Source organism: Kogia breviceps, chromosome 18, assembly GCF_026419965.1.
Source record: "Kogia breviceps isolate mKogBre1 chromosome 18, mKogBre1 haplotype 1, whole genome shotgun sequence".
In the NCBI taxonomy this organism is placed as follows: domain Eukaryota; kingdom Metazoa; phylum Chordata; class Mammalia; order Artiodactyla; family Physeteridae; genus Kogia; species Kogia breviceps.
In genome coordinates, this window is record NC_081327.1 from 2,256,530 (window position 1) to 2,282,569 (window position 26,040).

The following is a 26,040-nucleotide window of genomic DNA, read 5'->3' on the forward strand; positions in this document are numbered from 1 at the left end:
CTACAAGCAACTCTATGGCAATAAAATGGACAACCTGGAAGAAATTGACAAATTCTTAGAAATGCACAACCTGCCGAGACTGAACCAGGAAGAAATAGAAAACATGAACAGACCAATCACAAGCACTGAAATTGAAACTGTGATTAAAAATCTTCCAACAAACAAAAGCCCAGGACCAGATGGCTTCACAGGCGAATTCTATCAAACATTTAGAGAAGAGCTAACTCCTATCCTTCTCAAACTCTTCCAAAAGATAGCAGAGGGAGGAACACTCCCAAACTCATTCTACGAGGCCACCATCACCCTGATACCAAAACCAGACAAAGACGTCACAAAGAAAGAAAACTATAGGCCAATATCACTGATGAACATAGATGCAAAAATCCTCAACAAAATACTAGCAAACAGAATCCAACAGCACATTAAAAGGATCATACACCATGATCAAGTGGGGTTTATTCCAGGAATGCAAGGATTCTTCAATATACGCAAATCAATCAACGTGATACACCATATCAACAAACTGAAGGAGAAAAACCATATGATCATCTCAATAGATGCAGAGAAAGCTTTTGACAAAATTCAACACCCATTTATGATAAAAACCCTGCAGAAAGTAGGCATAGAGGGAACTTTCCTCAATATAATAAAGGCAATATATGACAAACCCACAGCCAGCATTGTTCTCAATGGTGAAAAACTGACACCATTTCCACTAAGATCAGGAACAAGACAAGGTTGCCCACTCTCACCACTCTTATTCAACCTAGTTTTGGAAGTTCTAGCCACAGCAATCAGAGAAAATAAAGAAATAAAAGGAATCCAAATAGGAAAAGAAGAAGTAAAGCTGTCACTGTTTGCAGATGACATGATACTATACATAGAGAATCCTAAGGATGCTACCAGAAAACTACTAGAACTAATCAATGAATTTGGTAAAGTAGCAGGATACAAAGTTAATGCACAGAAATCTCTGGCATTCTTATACACTAATGATGAAAAATCTGAGAATGAAATTAAGAAAACACTCCCATTTACCATTGCAACAAAAAGAATAAAATATCTAGGAATAAACCTACCTAAGGAGACAAAAGACTTGTATGCAGAAAACTATAAGACACTGATGAAAGAAATTAAAGATGATACAAATAGGTGGAGAAATATACCATGTTCTTGGATTGGAAGAATCAACATAGTGAAAATGACTGTATTACCCAAAGCAATCTACAGATTCAGTGCAATCCCTATCAAATTACCACTGGCATTTTTTACAGAACTAGAAAAAAGAATTTCACAATTTGTATGGAAACACAAAAGACCCCGAATAGCCAAAGCAATCTTGAGAACGAAAAATGGAGCTGGAGGAATCAGGCTCCCTGACTTCAGACTCTACTACAAGGCTACAGTAATCAAGACAGTATGGTACTGGCACAAAAACAGAAATATAGATTAATGGAACAGGATAGAAAGCCCAGAGATAAACCCACACACATATGGTCACCTTATCTTTGATAAAGGAGGCAAGAATATACATTGGAGAAAAGACAGCCTCTTCAATAAGTGGTGCTGGGAAAACTGGACAGCTACCTGTAGAAGTATGAAATTAGAACACTCCCTAACACCATACACAAAAATAAACTCAAAATGGGTTAAAGACCTAAATGTAAGGCCAGACACTATCAAACTCTTAGAGGAAAACATAGGCAGAACACTCTATGACATAAATCACAGCAAGATCCTTTTTGACCCATCTCCTAGAGAAATGGAAATAAAAACAAAAATAAACAAATGGGATCTAATGAAACTTAAAAGCTTTTGCACAGCAAAGGATACCATAAACAAGACCAAAAGACAACCCTCAGAATGGGAGAAAATATTTGCAAATGAAGCAACTGACAAAGGATTAATCTCCAAAATTTATAAGCAACTCATGCAGCTCAATAACAAAAAAACAAACAGCCCAATCCAAAAATGGGCAGAAGAACTAAATAGACATTTCTCCAAAGAAGATATACAGATAGCCAACAAACACATGAAAGAATGCTCAACATCATTAATCATTAGAGAAATGCAAATCAAAACTACAATGAGATATCATCTCACACCAGCCAGATTGGCCATCATCAAAAACTCTAGAAACAATAAATGCTGGAGAGGGTGTGGAGAAAAGGGAACCCTCTTGCACTGCTGGTGGGAATGTAAAATGATACAGCCACTATGGAGAACAGTATGGAGGTTCCTTAAAAAACTACAAATAGAACTACCATATGACCCAGCGATCCCACTACTGGGCATATACCCTGAGAAAACCATAATTCAAAAAGAGTCGTGTACCAAAATGTTTATTGCAGCTCTATTTACGATAGCCAGGACATGGAAGCAACCTAAGTGTCCATCAACAGATGAATGGATAAGGAAGATGTGGCACATATATACAATGGAATATTACTCAGCCATAAAAAGAAATGAAACTGAGTTATTTGTAATGAGGTGGATAGACCTGGAATCTGTCATACAGAGTGAAGTAAGTCAGAAGGATAAAAACAAATACCGTATGCTAACACATATATATGGAATCTAAAAAAAAAAAAAAAAAAAAAAAGTCATGAAGAGATTAGTGGTAGGATGGGAATAAAACACAGACCTACTAGAGCATGGACTTGAGGATATGGGGAGGGGGAAGGGTAAGCTGTGACGATGTGAGAGAGTGGCAGGGACATATACACACTACCAAATGTAAATTAGATAGCTAGTGGGAAGCTACAGCATAGCACAGGGAGTGCACCTCTGTACTTAGTGACCACCTAGAGGGGTGGGATAGGGAGGGTGGGAGGGAGGGTGACAAAAGAGGGAAGAGTTATGGGAACATATGTATATGTATAACTGATTCACTTTGTTGTAAAAGAGAAACTAACACACTATTGTAAAACAGTTATACTCAAATAAAGACGTTAAAAAATAAAAAAATTTAAAAAAATTAAAAAAAAATAAAATAAAATAAAAAATAAATACTTCAAAAAAAAAGAGTCATGTACCAAAATGGTCATTGCAGCTCTATTTACAATAGCCAAGACCTGGAAGCAACCTTCGTGTCCATCAACAGATGAATGGATAAAGAAGATGTGGCACACATATACAATGGAATGTTACTCAGCCATAAAAAGAAACAAAATTGAGCTATCTGTAGTGAGGTGGATGGACTTGGAGTCTGTCATACAGAGTGAAGTAAGTCAGAATGAGAAAAACAAATACCATATGCTAACACATATATATGGAATCTAAGAAAAAAAAAAGTCATGAAGAGCCTAGGGGTAGGACGGGAATAAAACACAGACCTAGTAGAGCATGGACTTGAGGATACGGGGAGGGGGAAGGGTAAGCAGTGATGAAGTGAGAGAGTGACATGGACATATATACACTACCAAACGTAGGGTGGATAGCTAGTGGGAAGCAGCCACATGGCACAGGGAGATCAGCTAGGTGGTTTGTGATGACCTAGAGGGATGAGATAGGGAGGGTGGGTGGGAGGGAGGGAGACGCAAGAGGGAAGTGATATGGGAACATATGTATATGTTTAACTGATTCACTTTGTTGTAAAGCAGAAACTAACACACCATTGTAAAGCAATTATACTCTAGTAAAGATGTTAAGAAAAAGTAAATGAATGGAGAAAAGTAGACCATGCTGACACTTACCAAAAGACAACAGAAGTAGCTATATTAATTCTAGATAGAGCAGGCTTAAAAACATGGAAAGTTATCATGGATAAAGAGGGGTATTACATAATGATAAAGGGGTCAATTCTTCAGGAAGACATAACAATTCTTAACATGTGTGTACCTAACAACAGAGCATCAAACTACATGAGACAAAAACTAATAGAACCACAAGGAGAAATAGATGAATCCACTATCATAGTTGGAGACTTCAACACCCTTCTCTTATAAATGGACATATCCAGCAGGCAGAAAATCAGTACTCAACCACACCATCATTCAATTGGATATAATTGACACCTATAGAGTATTTCATCCAACAGCAGAATTAACATTATTCTCAAGCTCACATGGAACATGCACCAAGACAGGCCATATTCTGGGCCATAAAACGCACCTTAACAAGTTTAAAAGAATAGAAATCATAGTGTCTGCTCTCAAACCACAATGGAATTAAACTGGAAATCACTAACAAAAAGATGACTCGAAAATCCCCAAATATGTGGAGATTATACACATGGGTCAAAGAAGAAATCTCAAGAGAAATTTTAAAATACTTTGAACTAAATGAAAATGGAAACACAACTTATCAAAATGTGTGGGATGCACTGAAAGTAGTGCTTAGAGGGAAATTTATAGCACTGGATGCATATAATAGAACAGAACAAAAACCTAAAGTCAAAAATGTAAGTTTCCCCCTCAGGAAACTAGAAAAAGAGCAAATTAAATCCAAAGTAAGCAGAAAAAAAAGAATTAGAGCAAATCACTGAAAATGAAAACAGGAAATCAACAGAGAAATACAATGAAATAAAAAGATGGTTCTTTGAAAATCAGTAAAATTGGTAAGTCTCTAGCTAGACTGACTAAGAGAGAGAGAGAAGACACAAATTCATATCAGAAATCAAAGAGGGGACATCACTACATATTTCATGGAAATTAAAAGTATAATAAAAGAAAATTGAACAATTCTATGCCCACAAATCTGATAATCTAGATGAAATTGATCAACTCCTTAAAAGACATAATTTGCCAAAACTCACACAAGAAAAAGATGATGTGAATAGGCATATATCTATTTAAAAAATGGAATCAGTAATTAATAAACTTCAAAAACAGAACCAGGCCCATTATGTGTTCACTAGTGAATACTACCCAAACATTTAAGGAAGAAATCATTCCAATTCTCCATAATCTCTTTCAGAGGACAGAAGCAGAGGGAATACTTACTAACTCATTGTATAAGGCCATCATTACCTTAACGCCAAAACCAGAGACATCACAACAAAGTAAAACTACAGACCAATATTCCTGGATAAATACTGATGCAAAAATCCTAAACACAATACTAGCAAACAAGATTCAACAGCACATTAAAAGGATCATACACATGAGCCAGTGGGATTTATACCCGGAATGCAAGGATCGTTCAATATGGGAAAATAAATGTAGTCTATCAAATCAACAAATTAAAGGACAAAAACCATATGATCATCTCAACTGATGCAGAAAAAGCTTTTGACAAAATTTAACATGATAAAAACACTCAAAAAAATAGGAATAGAAGGAACTACCTCAATTCCACACCAAAAACTGTTTGAACCAATCAGTGAATTCAGTAAAGTGGCAGGATATAAAATCAACACCCGAAAATCAGTTGTGTTTCTATACACTAACCATGACCACTCCGTAAAGGAAACTGAGAAAACAATCCTATTTATTATAGCATCAAAAAGGATAAAATATTTAGGAACAAGTTTAACTAAAGAGATGAAAGACTTGTACACTGAAAGCTACAAACATTGCTAAAAGAAATCAAAAGATACAAATAAATGGAAAGACATCCTGTGCTTGGGGATTGGAAGACTTAGTATTGTAAAACTGTCCATACCACTCAAAGTTATCTACAGATTCAATGCAATCCCTATCAAAATCTCAATAACATTTTTTTGCAGAAATAGAAAAAAGTCCTAAAGTTCATGTGGAATCTCAAGGGACTCTGAAAAGCCAAAACAATCTTGCAAGAGAGGAATGAAGTAGGAGGGCTCAGACTGATAATTAAGATGGTGTGGTAGTAGCATAAAGATAGCTATGTAGACCAATGGAAGAGAACAGAGAGCCCAGAAATAAACTCTTGCAAATCTGGTCAAATGATTTTCAACAAGGGTGCCAAGACTATACAATGGGGAAAGAACAGTTTCTTCCACAAATGGTGTTGAGAAAACTGGGTATCTACATGCAAAAGAAATGAACTTGGACCCCTACCATATACCATATACAAAAATTAACTCAAAATAGATTAAAGACCTAAGTGTAAGACCTAAAACTATTAAACTCCTAGAAGAAAACATAGGGGAAAAGCTTCAGGACATTGGATTTGGCACTGACTTCTTAGATATGGCATCAAAAGCACACGCTACAAAATGAAAAAATACACAAATGAGACTACATCAAACTTAACTTTTGCATGTCAAAGAAAACAACAGGGAAAAGGCAACCTATGGGTATTGTAAATCATATATCTGATAAGGGATTAACATGCAAAATATATAAAGAACTCCTACAACTTAAAAACAAAGGACAAATAACCCTGTTAAAAAAATGGGCAAAGGACTTGAACAGACATTTCTCCGAGACAGACAAATAGCCAATAAACACATAGAAAGATCCTCAACATCACTAATCATTAGGGAAATGCAAACTGAACCCACAATTATCACCTCACACCATAAGGATGGCCACTATCAAAAAAACCCAGAGGACTTCCCTGGTAGTCCAGTGGTTAAGACACCATGCTCCCAATGCAGGGGGGCCTGATTCAATCCCTGGTCAGGGAACTAGATCCCACATGCCTTAACTAAGAGCCTGCATGCCACACTAAAAGAGCCTGCATGCCTCAACTAAAGACACATGCCGCAAGTAAAAAGAACCCACATGCCACAATAAGACCCATGTGCTGCATCCCACAAATGGCAACGAAGATCCCATGTGCCACAACTAAGACCCGGCGCAGCCAAATAAGTAAATATTTAAAAAAATAATAATAATAACAAGTGCTAGTGAGCATGAGCAGAAGTTGGAATCCTTGTGTACTGTTGGTGGAAATGAAAAATCGTGCAGCCGCTGTGGAAAATGGTATGGAGGTTACTCGGGAAATTAAAAACATAACTACCATATGATCCAGCAATCCCACCTCTGGGTACATACCCAAAGGAATTGAAATCAGGATCTCAAAGAGATATCTGTATTCCCATGTTCACTGCAGCATGATTCACAACAGCTAAGAGGGGAAGCAACCCAAATGTCTATTGACAGATGAATGGATAAAGAAAATGTGGTATATACATACAACGGAATATTATATAGCCTTAAAAAAGAAGAAAATCCTGTCACATAGTACAACATGGATGAAACCTAGATGACATTATGCTAAGCAGAAAAAAGCCAGTCACAAAAAGTCAAATACTGCATGATTCCATTCATATGAAGTATCCATAGTAGTCAAAAATCATACCAAGGCTGAATGGAGAGGTGGGAAGAACTAGTATTTAGTGGGTACAGAGTCTCAGTGCAAATTAAAGTTCTAGGTAACTCTTGGTCAACAATGTGAATATACTTAACAGTACATTTAAAAATGGCTAAGATGGTAAATTTAATGTTATGTGCTTTTCACCACAAGAAATAAACTCATAAGCCTGTAAAAACAAACAAACAAACAAAACACAAAAAAAATTTAAAAACCCATAACTTGACCAACCAAAGAGGAATCTATGAGAAAAGGGAATGAGTTCTTGAAAAGCAGTCAAAATAGTTATGGAAAAGATTTTTAATTTTTTTTGAAGGATTGAAGAAAATGATGCAAGTTTGATCATTTGAAGTGCTATCATTAGAGAAATCAGAACACACTTTTCTCTGAAGGGAAATATGAAAGCCGAGGCAGGGGACTGGATAGGTGGGGATGAGGCTGTTAAAAGCTGAGCTTCTGGGACCGGAAGCTGGGGTTCAAACTCCAACTTTGCTGCCACTTCCTAGCTGGGTGACCTTGGGCAAGTCACCGAACCTCTCTGGCCCTCAGTTTCCTCATCTATAATATAGGAATAATAATAGTACCCACCTTATAGGGTTGTTAGGAGGAACCTGTACTTAAAAGAGTACCTAATAAGGAGCTTGTTAAATGTTGGTTATTCTCCCTCTTGGGGCTCACACTGAAGAGACTTGCATTTTCTGCATAAGCCTGGGGCCTCTGAGGTGGAGAAAGTGGCTCTCGACTATTATCTTAAAGATGTTGCCCTCTCATGATGGAGAGCACCCTTACACAGAACGCCAGCTTCCAAGCCTTGGTTCTCTGTCACTCACCCAAGCCCCGGCGTCTTTTCACTGGCTCCACCATCCAGGGTGCTTTCCCTTTTTCCAATAAGGTGATCACATTTGGCCTCCGAAAGGAAAGTCCTGCACACAGGAAAAACATTGGAACTGAGCATGATGTGGGTACCACAAGCTTTGTGTCTACAAAAATGGGGTTTATTAGTGCAAGAGGAGCACAGAGGATGTAAAGGATAGGTGGAGAATAAGAAGGATGAAAGTTCAGTCACAGCCAGCAGAGTTATTCATTTCTAAGTCCACAAAGCCAACTACTTTCATGAAAAGTTGGACCAGAAACTCCTGAGGCTGGTTATTCAGCTACTGCCTTTCTGCTCCCAAGCCCACCGTTCTCTGATCTGCTGTAATCCACACTTCCATGCCAGTTGCTCCGTGTCAGCATCCACCAATAGGGGTACTGGTTGTTTCAATTTATGCTTTTCTTTTTTTCCCTGCACTTCCAGAACTAGCCTCATCTTGCCCACTCAGGAGGATAAACCCGGCAGTGCACCCCTCTCCTTCAGAAGTCTGAGTCCCTTCCTCAAAGTCCTAAAAACTCTAAACTCTTCCCTCTGTCCTCCCAGCCCCAGGATGGTGGCTGTGTCCTGCAGTTACCATCTGTGTCTAATATTCACCTTTTAGTAGTACCTGTTAAGTCAATACTTTAAATTTTTTCTCTTAAAAACCCAGGTGTCCTCAAAAAGTTATATAGTTACCATATGACCAGCATATACCACTCCTAGGTATATACCCAAGAGAAATGAAAATATGCATCCACACAAAAATTTGTATGTGAACATTCACAGCAGCAGATTCGTAACAGCCATACAGTGGAAACAAGCCAAATGCCCACCAACTGGTGAATGGATAAACAAAATGTGGAATATTATTTTGCCATAAAAAGGAATGAGGTATTGATACACGCTACCATGTAGATGAACGTCAAAAATATTACCTTAAGTGAACGAAGCCAGACACAAAGGACAACATATTTGATTTCATGTTTATGGAATGCCAAGAATAGGCAAATTCATGGAGACAGAAAGTGGATTAGTGTTTGCCTAATCTGGGGGGATTAGTGGGCAGGGGAAATAAAAAGTGATTGATGATGAGTATAGGCTTTCCTTTGGGGATAATGCAAATGTTCTAAAATTGACTAGGGTAATGGATGCACAACTCTGTAAATACATTAAAAAAATCACTGAATTGCATGCTGCATATGGGTAAATTGTATAATATGTAAATTATATCTAAACAAAGCCATTAAAACAACAACAAAAAACTGGAGTGGCTGCTGTTTTCTTGACTAGACTGATTGATTCATGTCCCACAATGGGCCAGCTGTGGATTATGGGAGCAGGAGAGCCTTACCGAGAGAAACCAAGTTCTGGTAGTTTTCCAACATGACATCTTCATACAGATCCTTCTGAATGGGGCTCAGCCATTCCCACTCCTCCTGGGAGAAGTAGATGGCCAAATCCCCAAATGTGACTGGTGCCTGAAATGGAAAATCACATGTCCTTTCACTGTGGGCTTGTGCTTTCACATGGCTGAGAAAACGGTGGACTTCCAAACACGGGAGATACATGGTGCCAGGATTCTATTAAGGAAATATTTGCGGTTCTGAGATCAAAAGCGGCAGGTGTATTAAACAAAACACAATGCAACATGATAAAGATTTTGTTGCATAAAAAGCATATCAACTTGGATTTACGAGGCACTGACAAAGACAAGGCATTTTTCTAAGTACTCTGCATGTACTGGCTCATGTTAACCAGTGACTGGGGACCACAGCAACGTTACAGATGAGGAAACTGAGGCCCAGAGATGTGAGGTGACTTACTGAAGATGTAATAGCTTTTAAATAAAGAAGCTGGGGTTCAATTTGGGCCGTCTGGCTTCTGATTCATGTCCCTAACCACATGTGACTGTGTCATACATGGCAAAAGTTTATTTGCAGATGTAATCAAGGTTACTAATCAGTTGACCTTAAAATAGGGAGAGTAGCCTGGATTATCCAGGTGGACCCAATGTCATCACAGGAGCCCCTAAGAGCGAAGATTTTCTCCAGCTGGTGGAAGAGGAGACCAGACAGGGAAGTCTGGGAGATGTGAAGGATGAATGGGATGTGACCTGTTGTTGCTGGTTTGAAGATGGGATGAAGGGAGCCACATGAAAAGCAGGAGGGGGAACTAATTTTGCCAATAACCGATGAGTTCAGAAGAGGACCCTGAGCTTCAGATGAGACCACAGCTGCTGACACCTTGATTTCACCCTTGTGAGACCCAAAGCAGAGGATCCAGCTAAGCCAAGCTGTGTATGAACTCCAGCCCACAAACTGTGATAATAAATGTGTGCTGTTTTGAATGGCCAAGTTTGTGGCAATAGGGAATGAATACACATAACTTAGAGAGCAAAAGTGTCTATTATGAGAAACTGCACTGAAGAGGCTTATTGTAGAAAATCACTTGATCATCTAAAGTCTTGAAACATGCTTATTTCAGGAGGCTGACTCACTGGCCTGGCTCCAACTAACTCAACCTGAATGCAGGGTTATGAGGAGTCTCTTAAGAGAGATGTCCTCCTTGTAAAAATGGGGTGTACATGTAAAAACAAAGCAACATCAAGAGATTAACTCTGGAGCACAGCATCCAATCTTCCTCTGCCCCAGCAGGTCCCACCTGGGCACTCATGTCCACCTCGAGAAATCATGGTGGCTCTGGTCTTCTCTCTGGGGAGAGTATCCCTCCCAGCACAGGCAGAGACCCTGGAGATGCTGAATGAACAGGTGAACGGTCATGTGCACACTGACAAAAAAGGAGAGGGGGTCCGTTGAGTGGCCACCTGGGTCACTGGAGCCCTTCTCACGCTCCCACGCCCGGTGGTGGTGATGGAAGGAAACCAGGGACTATGTCTTGGTTGGGTCTCTGTGGGGTAGGATGTTCCCATGGAAGGAAAGAAAATGGTTTCTTACAAGATGGAACTTTCCCAAAGGACAAGGAACCACTACTTACCTTGGACTTGGATTTCCTGCGTGCAGCAGGCATCCTTTCCTCTCCCTTGAGGGTTTCAATTTGGAGAAGGGAGGAGTGCTGAGAAGGTGGGGCTGGGAGAGAAGAGAAGTCATGAGTCGACTGGGCCTTCTGGGTGGTCCCGGGGTCTCTAGGATAAGAATCCCCTGGCCCCACACACATGCACAGACATGCACACTGCGGGAGGTCAGAACATCTTCTGAAGCATTCCTGCTCCTTCTCAGGATCAGGGAGGGACCACAGCCAACACTATTTGTTCTTAAGATCACAGGAGGCTCCAGATCAGGCGGCAAATGAGACAGGCAGACACCTGTCCTTCCATTTGACAAGGAATTGTGGAGTGCTCACGAGGTGCCAGGCACTGTCCCTGGTGCTGGGGAGAGAGCAGAGTTAGAGCAGAGAGGTACTGGCTTCCAAGTACCTTACATTCCAGCAGGGAAGACAAGTCTATATAGAACACAGTGTTTTTAAAAAAAAAAAAAAAGAACACAATGTTAGCCGAGATCACTGCTATGCAGGAAAAAAAAAAGGACCCAAGCAGGGGATGGAGTGACAGGGTGGCAGGGAAAGGCCTCTCAGAGGAGGCAACATGGAGCCAAGGTGTGAATGCTGTGTGAGCCACCTGGGCACTGGGAGAAGGGCATTCTGGGTAGAGGTACAACAGGTGCAAGTGCCCTGCGGCAGGCACATGCTTGGCATGTGAAGGGAAGTGAGAAGGCGGGTGAGCTGAAGCAGAGTGAGCGAGACGGGGAGTGGTGGCCTAGGAGGTGTCTGAAGTCAGGAGGGACCAGATCATGAAGGAGTGAGGAGCAGTTTGGAATTCATCCTAAGCGTGATAAGGCATCATGGGGGTTGATGGCTGAGCAGAGGAAGATGTGGCTGACCTAACATTTAACAAACTGTTTCTCGGTGGCTATGTGGCCAATAAACTGGGTGTGTGTGGTGGGGGAGGGGCGAGGGGGAAGCAATAGCTGGCGAAGGACTCATTAGATAGGTATGCAGAAATCTAGAAGGGTAATCTCAATGGTGTGCATTAGTGGGAGAGGAAGAGGTGAGATGTCAAGTATCACCTCCACAGGAGGCCCTCTATCACCCTGAGTCACTCTATAGCTGTGCTGCCCAACACATGCCAGCAGCCACATGAGACATGGAGTTCTGGAAATAAGAAACTGTTTAATTTTATTTCAATTTGTTTATTATTAAAACCATAATAAATGATAAATACTAAAATCACTTAATTAAAATGTATTATTAATCTAAAATTAAGAACTGATCCTTAATTCAGTTACTGTAAAACTTTTAAGTATGTTTGCAACAACTTGGGTGTGTGAATCTACCTTTCCAATGGCAAATTTTATGAAATTTAAATACAGATCAATTAAGTGTCTGGATTGAAGTGCACTATACATGTAGAAGACACACCTGACTTTAAAGACTCAGTTAAAAAAGAAAAAAAGAATAAAAAAATCTCACTGGTAATTGTTTATATTGATTACAAATTAAAATGGTAATATTTCAGATATAAGGTATTGAGTTAAACAAAATGTATTATTAAAATTAATTTTAATAATTAATTTGTTTACTTTTTTCTATATGGCTTCTGGAAAATTTAAAATCTGCCTTGTCTTGTTTCTACAGGACAGCACTGCTTCATACTATAGAGTCTACGCCATTCTACTGCTCCATTTTCTGTGCAGTACCCCCCGGCTTCCTGAAAATGGCTTATGCAGGTACCATCTCCCCCATGTGACTTGGCATCCACGAGAGCAGACACCTTAACTGTTTTGTTCACTCTCTCCTCCCGTGTCTGAGACCATGCTCTGTGCGGAGCGGTGCTCAATAAAAATTACTGACTGACTTAGTAACCAGTCCAGAATGCTTCCTGGCATGCTGAAAGTGGGGTGGAGTGCAACCATTTTATGTTGAAACCACAGCACAGAGAACAGTTCTAAAAGCAGTCATTCCAAGCCCTCTTGTCTTTGGAAAAGGGCAGGGTCTCAAAAAGGCCAAAATGGGGACTTCGCAGATATGATGAAATGAAGGATGCTGAGGTGGGGAGATGAGCCGGGATTATCCAGGTGGGCTCAATGTGGTCACAAGGCCCTTATGAGAGGGAGGCAGGAGGTCAGAGACAGAGAAGATGATGGAAGCAGTCAGGGAGAAAAAGGTCTGGATACACTGTGCCACCAGTTTTGAAGATGCAGGAAGGGAATGCAGGTGGCATCTAGAAGCTGTAAAGGGCAAAGGTCACACATTCTCCCCAGAGCCTCCAGAAGGAACATGGCCCTGCCTAGACCATTTTAGACATCTGACCTTCAGAACCGTAGGAGAATGAAGATGTGTTGTTGGAAGCCACTAAGTTGGTGGTAATTTGTCACCAAAGCAATGGGAAACAAATACAGAGACCCTTCATTTGTTCCTTCCCATTCATGTGCCCTATAAGTGGGCTTTTCTTCTCTTCTGTCAATGACCTGGTGCTTAAAAAAATGCATAATTCAGAGGAATCTCAGGGATGCGCTAAGGCCAGATGAAAGGGGCTGGTTGGAGATCACTGAGGTTAGCCTATGAGGTCACTCCAACAGGGCAGAAAGGAGCTGTGAGACACCAGCCCTGCCTAACTCAGACTCACAGGTCCAGAAGGAGCTTGGAGCCCTGTCCTGTCTTGCCCTGGGTTACAGGGAAGGGCTGGGTGGCCTGGTGTATGTTAAACACCTCACTCTGAAGTTGGACCACCTGGGCTTGATGACTTTTTTTTTTTTTTTTTTGTAGTACGCAGGCCTCTCACTGTTGTGGCCGCTCCCGTTGCGGAGCACAGGCTCCAGACGTGCAGGCTCAGCAGCCATGGCTCACGGTCCCAGCCACTCTGTGGCATGTGGGATCTTCCCAGACAGGGGCACGAACCCGTGTCCCCTGCATCGGCAGGCGGACTCTCAACCACTGCACCACCAGGGAAGCCCTTGATGACTATTTTTATTAGCTGTGTTACCTTGGGCAAATTACTTAGTCTCTCTGTGCCAGTTTCCTCCCTTGTTAAACGGGGACAACACAGAACTACTTCTGGAGTTGTTGTGAGGATTAGGTAAGAGTCTACATGTAATATCTGGCCTTATTTTCCCTCCCATGAGCTATGAATTCTGGTCTTACAATTCTCCCCTTCCTCACACTGGCCTCCTTGCCAATCCTGGAACGAGCTGCCACAGGCCTGCCTCAGGACCCCGCCTGCAATGCTCTTTCCCCTGTCTCAGTTCCTCATTCCCTTCAATCTTTGTTCTAACCTCACCTTCTTTGTGAGGCTCACCCTAACCATTCTATTTATTACTGCAACCTACCTCTGACCCTCCTATCCATCACCCCCCACCTCTCCCTTTCCCACCTCTGACTTCTCTTTTCTCCACAGTTCTCCTCGCTAACACACTATGTGATCTGCTTCTGGTGCTTACAGTCTGTCCCAACCACTTGAGCATAAGCTCCATGTGCCCTGGACCAGGACCTGGCACATGGAAGGGGCTGGCTAACTATTCACTACCTAAATGACTAAATGGCCCAGTAGTACTTTCTTTACCATCACTTCTTCAAAGAGCCCTCCCTGGCCCCCTTAGCTGGGGTAGGTGCCACTTCATTACGTGGGAAACTTATTGTTACTACATCCGCCTTTGCCTTCACCTCCTGTTCTCCACTGCACGCTGTGAGTTGACCGACATTCCTGTGTGTAGCTGTGTGACCTTGGGCAAGACACTGAGCCTTACTGGGTCTTTACCTTGATCCTTGATGTCTGCAAAAGGAAGGTGAAGGGCTGCTGCTGTGAGGAGCAGACAAGACAATTATCATGGTAGCTGTATTTATCATTATTGTTGTTATTAGTGTGGCATGTGGCCAGTGCTGTGGGCTGTGAGTCTTCTGTTCACGTGCTCTGGGGAAGCCCTCAGGTGTGTGCATGTTAAATGTGCTCAAGCCCTGTGACAACAATGCCTCCCAGTTAATAATAAGTATGAGATAATAAAGACTTACTGTAGAGCACTGGGAACTCTACTCAATACTCTGTGATGACCTATATGGGAAAAGAATCTGAAAAAGAGTGGAGATATGTATATGTATAACTGATTCACTTTGCCGTACACCTGAAACTATCACAACATTGTAAATCAACTATACCCCAATAAAAATTTAAAAATTAAGAAAAATAGTAAGTATGAGACCGAGAGCTGTACTGGATATTTATATGCATTATATGATTTCACTTTTAGAGCAAACTGACCATACGGGTTCCAGTTTCCATTTTGAGGATGAAAGAGGGAAGAAGACCTGCCCAATGTCTCAGAGCTTTAAGTGATGAAGCCTGGGTTTAAGCCCCATCCACATGCAGCACAGTCTGCCCTCTTGGAGCAGGATAAGGGTCTACACGGCAAATACTCCCACTGTCTTCTCTGGCAGGGCTCGGGAGGTGTCAATGTGGCACCACAGTTACGAGATATTCGCCTTTGTTATATTAGAGTGCCAGAGCACTTGGGGAGCTTTGGAGCAGACCACATTAAGGTTGAGGCGTTGTGGCTCAGTGACAAACCGAGTGGCCTGGCTGTCAATTCTCTGACTGTGCTGAGCAAGGCTTCCCTTGTGTAGAAAATGGTGACAAAGAATCCTGGATGCCTGAATTCTCTCTGTATTCAACCTTGGGACAGTGATGTGCTGGGTAATTTGTAGCGTCTGCCAATTTCCATGGTGTACATACTCCCACCAGGGCCCACTGTAATATAGCAAACTGATGTCACTCAACATGGAACTGGGGAGAGGTGTGCACAACGGGTTCATGTGAGGCGGGGCAAGCCAGCTCCAGCACTTCACTGACACGTGGCCTCTGAGAACTTTTGACTAATGTCCCTGCACAGTAGAGGAGGGTTAATGGCTAGCTCTGTGGCCTGAGAACACCCCAATGCAGCTGCCCCATATCATAAAACTCTTGAAATCTTCTGTTTTGTTCTGAAACATCCATATAACTTTTGCATCCTACATCATGATAAATCTGAGTCTGTGTTAATATAAAATCATGTTTTAAATCATTTACCAGATTCTTCACTTCTGATTCCTCAAGTAAAATGGATTGCTCCGGGAAGTGGCAACGCATCCGTCCTGTGGGTTCTCATGGCTGTTTGCCCGTGGCACACACCCCAAGTCGAAGGAGCACGATTCTTGTCCACAAAATAATATTCTCCAAGGAACTCAGCACTGCTGGGGAGGAAAGAACAGCAGTTTGATATTAGATAATTCTGGATTCAAAGCTTGCTTCTGCCAATTATTGGCTGTGGGAGTGCTACACAAAGCCTGTTTGCTCACCTGTGCAATGGGGTAAACAAAACCTGCTTCACCCTTAGCTGTTAAGAGTTCACATGAGATATCTTCAGCGACAGGCACATGGTTATTTCTTGCCTTCCTTTTCCTTTTTAATTCAGTATACACCACACATCACCAAGGAAGCCTGACACTAAGAGGGCCCAAGTAAGAATTTTCACACAGTGCTGGTTGGAGAGAAATTAACAATATCTTTAACACTGAAGGTGCACATACCCTTAACCCAGTAACCTCATTTCTGGTATCTGTCTTCAGACATCCTCGTATGTGTGTGAAACGACAGGGTTTGTAGGAAGAGGCAGTACAGCCCTACAGTGAAGGGCACCCATCTGGAGCCAGGCTGTCTGGGTTCAGCTTCCAACTCTGCCACCCCCTACCTGTGTGACCTCAGACATGTTCCCTGTCCTCTTTGGGCCTGAGCCTCCTCAACAGTCAAATGAGGCAAATAACAATGATGACTCCACAAGGCTGTTGTGAAAATTAAATGAATGAAAACATGTAACACATTTAGAGCAGTGCCAGTGCTAAACAAATGTTAGTTTTTTTATTATCATTATGTGACTGAGTCCCATCTCATAGTGCTCGCCCTATGACAGGCCAGTAAATCGAGAGACGAGTTGTTGGGGCAAGGAACAGTGACTTTATTCAGAAAGCCAGCAGACGGAGACGATGATGATTCACGTCCCAAAGAATCATCTTTCCTGAGTTACAATTCCAAGATTTTTTTATACTGAAAGGGAGGGAAAAAAGTCAAACATTTCAGAGGGGATGTGTTAATTTCTTCCTTCCTGCAGTCATTCACAGGTGGGTTTGGTCAGGATGTTTCCTATGGGCTAAACAAGATATTTTAGCTTAATGCTCATTACCTGGGAGGCAGGGTTTCCCAGAGAACCCCATTATGTGTAATTCAAGCTTATAGGCAACATCCCTTTAGTGATTAACTTGCAATACAATACAAAGGTTCTGGGACTTCCCTGGCACTCCAGTGGTTAGGACTCTGCACTTCCACTGCAAGGGGCACAGGTTCGACCCCTGGTTGGGGGAACTAAGATCCCACATGCCTCACAGTGCAGCCAAAAAAAATAAAGAAAGAATACAGAGGTTCTTCCTTATTACAATTACTACTCCTATCAAGAGATTGGAAACAACTGCCCATCAACAAGAAAATCAGTGAGTGTTACACGCACATGTGGGACACCATGTAGTCCTTAAAAGGAACAAGGCAGCACTACCTCAGAGGTTCTTTATTGGGGGCAATTTTGCCCCCGGGGGACACTTGCAATGTCTGGGACATCTGTGGTTATCCCAACTTGCGGGTGGGGGTGCTCCTGGGATCTAATGGGTGGAGGCCGGGGATACTTCTAACCATCCTATAATGCACAGGACAGCACCCAGAGCAAAGGACAATCTGGCCCAAAATGTCAACTGTGCTGAGGTTGAGAAATCTGCTCTACATGTACGGTGTGAAATGATCTCCAAGATATGGTGTAATGAGGAGAATAAAAGTACAGAGAAAATGTTTAGAAAAAACAAAATACAGGATACGAATACATGAGTTTGAAAAGGAACAGACAAGTTCTGGAAGGGAAATAAAGAAGTTGGTAGCAGCGATTGTCCCTGAAGAAGGGAACTGGGTCACTAGGCTTGGAAACTCAAAACTCACTTTTCCCTATCTATCTACGCTTTGGCGTTCTGTATCATATATATAATTACCTTTTCAAAACACCATCACCACCACAAATAAAGAGGCTGGATCCAACACCACCTCAGGGCAGTGCTGTAAACCTGGCCTCTCTTCCGGGTGGGAAGGGGCTTTGCAATTTAGCACAAAGCTAAATTCCTGATCCTAAGGTAAAGATGGCTAGAACCTGGATGAGAACAAGCTTAAAGAGTTACTGGAGGGACTTCCCTGGTGGCACAATGGTTAGGAATCTGCCTGCCAGTGCAGGGGACATGGGTTCAAGCCCTGGTCCAGGAGGATCCCACATGCCGTGGAGCAACTGGACCCGTGCGCCACAACTGCTGATCCTGTGCTCTAGAGCCTGCTGCTGCAGCTGCTGAGCTCCTCACGCCTGGAGTCCGGTGCTCCGCAACAGGAGAGGCCACAGCGTGAGGGGCCTGTGCACCACAAGGAAGAGTGGCCCCCGATCGCCACAGCCAGAGAAAGCCCGCGTGCACTAACGATGACCCAATGCAGCCAAAAAATAATAATAAATAAAATTTAAAAAGTTACTGGACAGTGGCCATGCCTCCCCTCAGGGTAGAGCACCCCTGTGATCCTGGGGGCCTGTACTGGGTGTTGAGTTGGGGGTGGGTCCTGACATACCTGAAAGCCAGCCATTAATGCACCCACACATTGCTTCCGTTCAGCCAGTTTGTTTTTGCTATACCACCTACCTAGTATTTTAAGATCACCTCTATCCTGAACCTGCCAGCCCCAGAGGCCGGGGATATAGAAAGGTACTTTCTCCGAAGACCCAAGCCCAGCTATAGCAGAAAACATAGGCTTTGCATCTGAATGTCAGACCTGCCCTTTCTCTGCTGGCACAGGAACAGATCTGATTTCCTCACTTGTAGGATGGGGCTAGGAATGTCCCTATTGCAGGGAAGTGCAGCTGTCGGGACTGCCTTTGATAAGATACTGAAAGCACTCAGAATTAATTTCTTTCATCCTGAGAAGCCCCAGAGAGGCCCACAAACTCTCACAGCTGTAGCTCTCAACCCTGTTTGTACACAGGAATCTCTTGGGAGCTTTTTAATAAATACTGATGGCTGGGCCCCATGCTAGAACCATTAAGTCACAATCTCCGGGGATGGAGTCCAGGCATGTCTTATTTTTATCTTTTAAGATTTCTAAATTATATGCAAGGCCATAGTTTAGAACTACTGCCCTAGTCGCGGGCTGGAGATCTGACCTCTCCCTGTTAAGAGTCCAGACCTCAGCACTGGGGAGGAGAAAAGTCTTTGATAAGCTCAAAGCCAAACCCTTCAATTCCCTGATCAAAGGATTCAAAGGAGTCATTGATGGTGGCCATTCTTGGCTTTGGAGTTGACTGAGATGCCCATGGGAAGCCTGGGTGTCGACACCGAAAACAGCACCATCACCCTGTAATCCCTTCACCCTGCTTTCCTTTTCAAATTAATTACTGCCACCTGTTATAAATTTAATTTCATCTCTCTACTAAACGCAAGCTCCAATGAGTAGAAACCTAGTCCATCCTGACTAGCAAGGTACTTGGCCCACGGCAGGCATCTGACTGCTGAATGAATGAGTGCCTCTCAGAGCCTACCCAGGTTGCAGGCTTTGGACACCCTTTCTTCTCATCTCAGAAACATTATCCCTTTATCACCTCTCTCATCCAGTCCCCTTGCTCTCCTCCCCAACCTCACGCCCTGAAAATGTTCATGGTGTGCCCTCATCATGGTCCTGTACACAAGTGGTTCTCAACTGGGTTGATTTTTTTCTCCAGGGGATACCAGGCTGTGTCTGGAGACACTTCTGCTTGTTAAAATTGGGGCAGCAGGGGTATGCTACTGGCATCTGCGGGGTAGAGAACAGGAATAATTCTAAACATCCGACAATATATAGGACAGCTCTCCCCCGTCTCTCAATTATCTGCCCCAAAGCATCCAAAGTGCCAAGGCTGGAGCTTCCCTGGTGGCACAGTGGTTAAGAATCCGCTTGCCAATGCAGGGGACACGGGTTCAAGCCCTGATCCGGGAAAGTCCCACACGCCGCGGAGCAACTAAGCCTGTGTGCCACAACTACTGAGCCTGTGCTCTAGAGCCCACAAGCCACAACTACTGAAGCCCGTGAGCCACAACTACTGAAGCCCGCGCACCTGGAGCCCGTGCTCCGCAACAGGAGAAGCCACTGCAATGAGAAGCCCCATCTCGCCGCAACTAGAGAAAGTCCACGCACAGCAACGAAGACCCAACGCAGCCAAAAATAATAAATAAATAATAAATTTATTTTTTTAAAAAAAACAAAGTGCCAAGGCTGAGAAACCCTGGTCTAGACACGGAGATGTCTCCAGACCGCTGTGTTATCAGGAGATACTCCTCCTCAGTCCCTGCCACTGGGTCTTGACCAGTGGGCTTCTCAGAATCAAAGAAATTAACTCTGAGTGCTTGGGTCTTGACCCCACAGGCTCCCTAGGAATATCTCCATTTAAGAAGACCCTCTGTTCGTGCCCTCCTAGGACCCGGACTAGAAAATTCTGAACCAAAGCTCAATTTAGCCTTTAGGATTACTTTATCTCTTAACCTGCAACTTTTTCTCTGAGGCTCCACTTCTTGCTTTTCTTCCTGCGGATTTTATTCTCTGGGTGTGGAATCCTTGGGGTTATTAGGTTAATAATAAAGCAATTAACATTTATTCGTTGCTTACTAGTGTCAGGCACTGTTCTACTTAACGCTCAGCACAGGCCTAAGATTGGTACTATTATTATCCCCATTTTGCAAGTGAAACTGAGGGTCAGCAATTTAAGTGACCTCTCCCAAAGTCACACAACTACTGAGTGATGGAACCAGAAGTCCCAGCGTCCCCCAAGCTACACTGGTTAGGAAGCAGACACACAACCGTACGCAGCCTCAGGTCCCAGAGACCAGGGCAGACATTGCCCTCCCTTCAAATGCACTAATGCAGTAACAGACAACAAGGAGCAGCTGGGCTACTGGGGCACCGCTTCTCAGCCAGAAGAGGTCAGATCCCCAGCTCTGAGAAGGACTGCTCAGGCTCAGGTTCAGAGATGCAAATTTCTCCAGCGTTCACCACCGCGCTCCTACCTCTCTGCACGAGGACAACGAAAAACGACGACCAGCACCCCAACAAACACCCAGCACCTACACAGGGCTTGGCGAGGGCCAAGCTCGGCACGGGGTATTTCACTACGTTACCCCATTTATATAATTTTCCCAAAACGGACGCGGGTATTATTATCCTATTTTACCGAGAAGGAAAGCCTCCCACAACCGCACACATACTTCCTTGCCAGGAGCCTGTACGCCCGTAAAGCCGCTCGGAATCCTCCCCACAGGGATCCTCCTTCCACGCTTACAGGGAGAGATACACCCCGACGGCGCAGTCGCACACTGCCACACACCCACAACCGCAAATCACGCAGCCACTCCAGACGGTGATAAACGGCCACCTACATGAGTCGGTCACACGCAAACACACACACAGACGAACGCGCTTCAACAACACACATTCTCACAGCCACACTCACGTACCCACTCCCGGCCCCCCTCCCACGGGCACAGTCACCTCTTCCTCACATAACCACAGACCTTGCTGTGAAATACGAACATGGTCCTGAGGCACGTCCCCGTCACCACACGACTGGTTCCGTCACAGACACACGCAGAAACGCCACAACCCGCTCTCCTCTCACAACACAGCGACGCCACCACACGCTTCACAGTTCCTCACCTCACACTCCGTCACCACACAACCAGACAAAACCCCACAGGCGGTCACGGGTGGAAAATTCCAGGCAGCCGTGGGCCCACACCCACAGCCACACTCACCCGGTCCTCCAGGGTCGCGTCCCGGCGGCGCCCACCCCGGCAGCGGCCCAGGCACTGCGCGCTCTCCTCCACGGCCCACAGTGCGCACTGGCTGGCCCCGCCCCCTCACGCGCGAGACACTTCGGAGAGCCGCGGCCCCGCCCCCAGGCGTCCACGAGACCGCGAGGCCCCGCCCCTAAATAAAAGCCACTTGGTGCGCAGGCGCTTACTCACCTCTCCCGGCACCTTTCCACAGGCACAGACTTGAGGCCCCGCCCCCTCACACGCCGGCGTACGCAGGCGCGCTCGCGCACTCGGAGCCGCTCTTGGGGGCATCGCCGCTCGCGTGCCTGTCCGAGGCCCCGCCCCTGCACCGGCCCTCGGGACACGCTGCGCCGCGCGCACGCGCAAGGGCCGCCTAGCGCTTTTCAGGGCCCCACTTGTTGCTGTCCTTATAAAATCACGTCGATGTTTTCAGGTGCTGAGGCCCTTCCTTGAGCCCTTCAACCAAACTAGCCTCCCCATCATCCACTCCTACACGTTCCCGTCCGGGGGCTTCTAACCCCAACACCCTCCCCTTTGCCCCTGGAACTCAGAGGGGTTTGGAGCCAGGCTCACCCGCGGACCTTAACGCACGCGCTCGCGCATGCACACTGCGAGCTCAGGCTGCACTTCCCAGAAGCCTCCGGGACGTGGCGCCGTTCAGGACGGCCACTCCCGGATCGTGAGGTTGAGGGATCCCGGCCCGCGCTGGCTCCGATCTGTCCGGCCCGGACACGAATGGACCCAGGAGAGGGGCGAAGGGATGTTGCTCCAGTACAAGGGTGGGATATCGCTTGCGCCTTCTCCGAACGAACAGCCCCAGAGTCCTTTGCGCGGCGCCTTTCCAGGCTCCAGACTACATCTCCCAGGAGCCCCTGCGACCCGTTTCCGCCTCGTGTAGTGACGCGGCTGCGCGTCGGCCGGGCGGGGACGCGAGCGACCTCCTGTGGAGGTGCGTGAGGTGACAGTGAGTCTGTGAGAGAAGACGGGAGGTGTGAGCGCGCCCCTGACGTCTGGGCGTGCAGGGTCCGGGGTGGTCATTGTGCATTTATGTGTGTGAGGCCCAGGTTGTGTTATTGTGTGTATGTGTGAGGATGAATCTTTGTGAACGCGTGTGACCGGATTTTTGTGGTTGTGTACCCTTGTGTTTTGCGTGTGAGAAACCCAGTTTTTGTGGTTGTGTACGCGTGTGTAAATTCATTTTGAATGTGTGTGCGCGTGCACCTCGATGTGTCACGTATGGCTGTTTCTGCGCAGTGCAGAGCTGAGCAGTTGCCAAAGAAAATGGCCCACAAAGCTTAAAATACCGACTCTGTAGATCCTGTTTTTTGTGGTTGTGTAGTTGTCTGTGGACCCGCAGATAGTGAATGTGTGTAGAAGCCACCATTTCTGGAAGTGTGCGTTTGTACAAGTATGCGTGTGGCCCACTTTTTGTGGTTGTATATGAGCGTATGGGAAACCAGTGTGTGTGTGTGTGTGTGTGTGTGTGTGTGTGTGTAGTGATCCAGTTTTGTGTTTTTAGAGGTGTGTGTGTATGTATAATTGTGATTTCAATTCCGGTGTGTGGATTTTTTTCCCCCCACCATCAAGCAATTTTCTGAAAGCAGCTGGGAGTCCTAACAATTCAACTCAACTCTGACACTGTCTAGCTGGTGACAGAGGCAGATTCCCACAGGTTAATTAAAGGCTGGGTCCCCAAGTTGCCCCCACCCTCCACAGGTGTCAGTCACAAGTCCAGTTATCACCTGTGCTCTGACTGACCCTCTGTAGATCGGAGGGTCCAATGACTGCCCCCCCCTTGTGTTTGATTAGTTTGCTAGAGCAGCTCACAGAACTCAGAGAAATGTTCACTTACTTTACTTACTAGATCACCCACCAATTTTTATAAAAGGATATAACTCGGGAATGGAAAGATGGAAGAGATACATAGGGCAAGATATGTGTGCGAAGGGGCACGGAGCTTCCATGCTTACCACTCTACCCGTGTGTCCCTGTGTTCCCCAACCCGGAAGCTCTCTGAACTCCGCCCTTTTGAGTTTTTGTGGAGGTTTCATTACTTAGGCATGATTGCTTAAATCATTGGCCGTTAGTGATTGAACTCAGTCTCCAGCCCCTCTTCCCTCCCTGGGGGTCTAGGGGTGGAACTGAAAGTTCTAACTGCTGAGTAATTAGGTTGGTTCCCGTGGCAACCAACCCCCTGCTAGGCATTAATTAACATAACAAAAGACACCTTGATCTGGCTCCTCACAAAGGAAATTCCACGAGTTTGGGGAGCTCTGTGTCAGGAACTGGTGATGAACGTATTTCCTATTATAAATCAGAATATCAGGGTGTGTGTAGGGGGAGCCCAGGGCTTGTGGTTGTGTGTATGGCCCTGTCTGTGAGTGTGTGAGTTTCTGGGAGTAGGTATCGAGTGAATGTGTGAAGAACTAGATTTGGTTTCCCAATTCTGTGACTAGGTAGTGATCATCAAAATAGCAGCTAACCATACTATTATTAGGACTTTTACTATTTCTACCACCACCACTACTACGAGCAGTTAGCACTTAACTGATTGCTGTCCTTGGTCAAAAGTGTACTGTCATCTGAAAAAACCTAAAAGTTGAGAATTATGGTTTATTTGGCAGACGGATATGGCAAGCAGCATTTTTCATTCACAATGGCATATTGATTATTTTGAAGGAAAGTTACATAAGAAATAGCTGGTGAAAGAGGGATGCTTTGACCCACCTGTTTCCCTGAAAGCGGGAAATCTCCTGTGTGAAAGGCGCTTTTCCTGTACCAGAAGGTAGCGAGACATCCTTATCACCAGAGATGGAATTTAGGGCCAAGAGACCTGTATAAGCAAACCTTACTACTTCTTTAATTTACCAGCTAAAGCTAATTCTGTTTAGATTCTTCACTAACTGAGCACCCAAAACCTAAAATGCTTTGTCCTGTCATTTCCTCACAAATTTATTGTTTCTTTGTCTAAAGAGTATAAAAGCTGCCTGCTTTGGCCACTTCTTAGGTCACATTTCTTTGAATTAAAGTTAGTTTCTTTTTCTCCTGTTACTCTGTCTTGAGTCAATTGTATTAGTCCAGCCACAAGAACTCAAGAGGGGGAGGGGAGAAATTTCCCTCCCTCCCCCAGCCCCAGTCTCCAGAGTCATGGAGGTCACAGTCAAATAAATGACCCTTAGAGTAAACAAGCAAATAGAAATACAGTACAACATTCATAAAATATAACACACTGTGATATAAGAATATTCTGATCATTCAACCACTACCTCACAAAAGATGGGTTGATAGAGTTTCGTGCAATTTAGATAATGTGTTTTGTATCACATGATTTAAACTATAAGAAGGGTACAGATTCACATTTATATCTCTAGGGATATTCAAAGTTAGAACCTTCCTTTGGAGCTCCTGAAATTATGCATCACAGGACTGTGGAGCAGTTGATTGGGAAAGACATGCCCTACATAGATGTCATGATTAGAGGAGTCCCCACTGGGTTTCACATGTAAACACCAAACCCACATTGCCTCTGAATTGTAAGTGACGATTTGTAACTGAGCTGCTTTCCATGTGGGCAACTCAATGTTGGGCACTTTACACTAGGGGGCAACAGAGATTTATTACTTAGCTAAGGAAGACAAAGTGTTCTCTGGAGCAATACCAAGGAAATTATCTAATATACAAACATGCCACTCTGAACAATGTTTTCTGATGTGCTCACTTTGAATCAAGTGTTAATCTGTCCCACAAACAGAGCACAACCAGAGACGTGATCCAAACTGACCTTGCATTATTAGCTCACCTTGGCCTTGGAATTGAAGAATGACTTGGGAAAGAGTTGAATGGGGAGGGGAGGTTTAGAAACATGTTTATTTCTCATTCTTTACTTGTCCTTGCCTAGATTTATTTCCTGTCTATGGTGACTGATCCCAGTTGATGATAGATTGTTCCCTTCTTGCTGATGTCAATCCAAACTTTTCATTTTCAAAAATCTGCTGTTTTCCTAACATGCTTTTGAGATGCAATTGTTTCTATATTGT

General features: G+C 44.2%; 2 protein-coding genes across 23 annotated transcripts in view; one reads left to right on the plus strand and one right to left on the minus strand.

Annotated features, from left to right (window-relative positions):
* Window positions 1–12,965, plus strand: part of LOC131744802 (endothelial zinc finger protein induced by tumor necrosis factor alpha-like) — a 181,363-nt gene extending 168,398 nt beyond the window's left edge. For all 3 annotated transcript variants that reach the window (XM_067020049.1, XM_067020044.1, XM_067020048.1), the window contains exon 8: window positions 12,743–12,965. The gene's annotated coding sequence lies outside the window, so the exon portion shown is untranslated. The remainder of the gene's footprint in view (window positions 1–12,742) is intronic.
* Window positions 1–26,040, minus strand: part of ZNF667 (zinc finger protein 667) — a 51,961-nt gene that overhangs the window by 12,547 nt on the left and 13,374 nt on the right. For 2 of the 20 annotated variants that reach the window (XM_067020042.1, XM_059044671.2), the window contains exons 1-5: window positions 22,577–22,809; window positions 16,164–16,324; window positions 11,087–11,178; window positions 9,444–9,570; window positions 8,070–8,162 (exon numbers count right to left, since the gene is read on the minus strand). In XM_067020042.1, coding sequence (XP_066876143.1) covers window positions 8,070–8,162; window positions 9,444–9,570; window positions 11,087–11,119 — 253 coding nt within the window. In that variant the 5' untranslated portion in view covers window positions 11,120–11,178; window positions 16,164–16,324; window positions 22,577–22,809. Of the gene's footprint in view, window positions 1–8,069; window positions 8,163–9,443; window positions 9,571–11,086; window positions 11,179–15,112; window positions 15,170–16,163; window positions 16,328–16,432; window positions 16,615–21,433; window positions 21,478–21,979; window positions 22,100–22,576; window positions 22,830–26,040 lie in introns of those variants that run through there. The other 18 variants (XM_067020041.1, XM_059044667.2, XM_067020036.1 and 15 more) reach the window with 17 other exon arrangements.